This window comes from Impatiens glandulifera, chromosome 5 (genome assembly GCF_907164915.1).
Source record: "Impatiens glandulifera chromosome 5, dImpGla2.1, whole genome shotgun sequence".
Taxonomy (NCBI): Eukaryota; Viridiplantae; Streptophyta; class Magnoliopsida; order Ericales; family Balsaminaceae; genus Impatiens; species Impatiens glandulifera.
Genome location: NC_061866.1, coordinates 8,152,530 through 8,156,323, shown reverse-complemented (window position 1 = coordinate 8,156,323; position 3,794 = coordinate 8,152,530). Strand labels below are relative to the sequence as shown.

Below are 3,794 nucleotides of genomic sequence, written 5' to 3'. Positions count from 1 at the left end.
TATCTATATAAATAAAATCAAACAAGTAACAACTAACCCACGTTAATTCAGTTCTTAACTAATTAAACTCACATTCACCTTATAATAACCTTGTTTTAATAAATATTAAACTTACATTAACAGCCTGTTTGATGTTGGTTATTTCAGGATTTTTAATGGATTTTTTTAATTAAAAATTAAGTAATAATATTTTAAGGTTAATAAATTGAATGATTTAATGATTGAAAATAAATATAATAAAATGATTGTATTTTAGATAAAATTCAAAAACAAATCTTAAAAAACTCCTTTGATCTGGGATTTTCTTTAAGGATTTTTATCATTTCCAAATAAAGAAAAAATATCATTTTTTTTAATTCTCACTATCACACCAATATTAATATAACAATTAAATCAGTCATACTATCAACTAAAATATTAAATTACTTTTATTAAATTTAAATGTGTAATTAAAAAACAAGATCAAAGTAGCTCTAAATAGTAAAGATCTAATATACTAATCTCCTTAATTACTGTTTATAATAATATATATTATATTATATTATATAGTCACCCCTTTATAAATTCACTGCTTACCCTTTCTAAATTTTGTAATAAATCAATTTACAATAATTACTCTTTTTTTGAGTAGAAATGAAGAAAATTGACAAATAAACATTATAGAAATCTAATTTACACAATCAATTGCTCGATTTGACATACCACACATAGAAAATTAGAAGAAAAAAATGCACAAAAAAGAAAATTAAAACAGTACTATAATGCTCTTCCTAAAATAACAAAAACAAGAACAAGAGAGAGAAAGAACACTATAATGAATTAGTTGTTCCAAGATTTGAAATTTTTTAAAAAAAAAATACCTTTCACCCAGATTTCTCCGGCACGACTACGGCATAAGCATTGTTATTCCCACTTTTAGCAAACCCAAAACAAGTTTGGTTTTTACTCCAACCATTAATATTAATTTCCCCATCTTTACTCAAAACATCATGATGATTATGTTGATGTTGATGATCAAAAGATACCCAATTCCTCCTCCTCCCTTTGATGAAGCTTGAAGGTGTAGTCGGAGCAGATGCATACGAACCGGCCGACGAAGAGCTAGAAGATATCGATGATGAATAGTCAACAACCGGAGATGATTTATGTTCCTTAACAAAACTAATCTTAGACCATAAATTACGCAAAAGATTGTATCTTGTGAAACCATGTTTCTTAGAACCGGTTGAGTTTTGGTAGTAATAAGATGGTGGAGGAGTTAGAGGTGGTAGTGGAAGAGAAGTGGCGGAGTGTTTTGGAGTTCCGGGCTCTGATTCCCATAAGAATGGAACCGAGCCCGAAACTCCGCCGTAGTAGATTCGGAAAGAAGGTGCGGTTGTTAATATATCATTCTTTGAAAGGAGCTTGCCGTGAAACTTGGGTTCATGGTCGGAATTACTTTTACGGAACATGTTCAACTCGCCGGAGAAATCAAATGATATATGATTATGATTTATGATGATCAATTGAATTAGGTGGGATATATATATAGAGAGATAGAGAGATTGATAGAGAGAAATGGGGAAATTAATTAGCTATTTCAGTGTTTTTGTGGGTTTTTGTAGAAATTAAAAAAGAATAAAAATAAAAAGATTAGGTTTTGTTTGGTTTAATTATTAAAATATTTTTCTGTAATTAAAATTAAAATTTAATTAATTTATTATAAAAGTATTTTAGTTGATAAAATAAATGAGTTAAATAATAAAAAAATATAATTAATTATTTATTTTTTGGGGTGAAATCATAAACATTTCATATCAAACAAGCTATAAAAGGAAAAAAATATTTATTATTGTGTTATTCCCGGTTCATTTCTTTGTGTTCTTTATCTATTAGGGTATATAATATTGTTGAGATTTGGTTAGACTTTATCTAAATATATAAAAGTTTATATTCAATAAAATTATGTATTCTCAATATAATAGTCTATCCTTAATTTGAGGAAAATACATTTATTTTGTTTTAACTTATAAAATTCATTGGTGTTTCCTTTGTTAACATGGTTAGATATATTGTTAATAGGGATGTACAATCTTTGTTAAATTTGATTTTATCATTTATTTTATAAACCGATTAACTATAACTCAAAGAAATAACTTTTTTTAAAATCATTTTTGCAATGTATTATTATGACATTCTTTCATTTTTTTTTTTGTCTATTTATATAATATAATATATTATAAAATATATTTAGAAATATATTATACTATATTATATTATTGTTATAATATAATATATTATAATAATATTTTATAAATATATTTATGAAATATTATTATAATATATTATATAATTGTATCAATATAATTCTTTTTTGAAAATTATTAGTTAAATAATTTAGATTTTTTTTTAAAATAATTTTATACTAATTATAATTTAAAAATAATTAATATATATTATTAAATATTATTTTATTTAATATTTACAAGAATAACTAATATAAATATTTAATTAAATTATTACTGATTACCGGTTAAACCGTTAAAAAATAGTCAACTAAAAATTAAAATATTATCATTTATTCTTTAAACCGCTAAAAAATAGTTCAACTAAAAATCGAACTAAAAATCGAACCGTTTAACTTATAAAAAACAGGTTAATCAGAACCATTAGAACCGGTTATATCCAATAAATTGGTAAAATGAAACATGTAAATTATCGATTTAGTCATTAATTTTCTAATTTTTTTTGCAGGACTAGTTGTACAATTAATTTGGTAGGAATAAGATTGTAACTAATGATTGAGAATAACGAGCTTATATATCATTTAGATATGATTAATTTATGAATTTAAGGGATTTAATATATATATATATATATATATATATATATATATATATATATATATATATATATATATATATATATATATATATATATATATATATATATATATATATATATATATATATATATATATATGAAGAAAATCAAGGTAATTAGTTTATGAAATAAAAATTGAGCATCTTTGGTGAAAATGTTAATATAAATTGTATTTTTCTTTTTTGAAAATAGCTTAATGTTATTTAATTAAAAAAATAAAAAGAGAGAAAAAAATACAAAATTTTAAGACAGATCTAGATTTAACAATGAAACAAGAATTGAATTACAAACAACAACTACAATCAATTAACGCCTATAGTGTTTTTACTTTGATTCTACTTGAAATTTTTTCAAACGAAATATTCTATATCTCACAGAGCTTTCTATTATGTTCTCTTCATTCCTTTCGATTCCTCTCCAGGATTGAATGAGTGCATTTTCATCTAAAGTTTTATCTCCCCAAATATCTTCATAGTTCTAATTTTTCTACTGTGAGTTCTTAAATTTCTTTCTTTCCAGATATCGTAGATTACTGCTCCAAAGTAGCATTTCAACATACTTACATAAAAGGGTCTTCCTTTTGCTTTATTCTTCATCCACTCTTGGATTTCTTCCCATTTTCCTAGAAAGTTGATAATGTTCATGTTTTCAGCATACCTCCTTCAAATTTGTATTATAAAAGAGCATTTTCCAAATAAATGGTTTATGATTTTCTCAACTCCCGAATATATAACACAGTTGATATCATGAATGTTTATATATTTTCGAATTCTGTCTTTTGTTGTCAACATTTTCCTGTATACCAGCCATAGAATAAATTGGTGACGAGGAATAATCTTTAGAGACCATACTACATTATGTCAATCTACCTCATGTCCTATTGTTCTAACCATTTTCCATGACTTTCTTGTAATGAACTTCTCATTGCTTTC

At 24.0% G+C, this 3,794-nt stretch overlaps 1 protein-coding gene across 1 annotated transcript; it reads right to left on the bottom strand.

Annotated features, from left to right (window-relative positions):
• Positions 1-796: 796 nt before the first annotated feature.
• On the bottom strand, positions 797-1,538 carry LOC124940628. The gene has a single exon (XM_047481149.1). The coding sequence runs from the start codon at positions 1,449-1,451 to the stop codon at positions 864-866; it is 588 nt and encodes a 195-aa protein (XP_047337105.1). The 5' UTR covers positions 1,452-1,538; the 3' UTR covers positions 797-863.
• Positions 1,539-3,794: the final 2,256 nt, after the last annotated feature.

What these genes read in the sequence shown, in the direction of transcription:
- LOC124940628 (XM_047481149.1), bottom strand. Translation starts at nt 1,451, where the DNA reads ATGTTCCGTAAAAGTAATTCCGACCATGAACCCAAGTTTCACGGCAAG.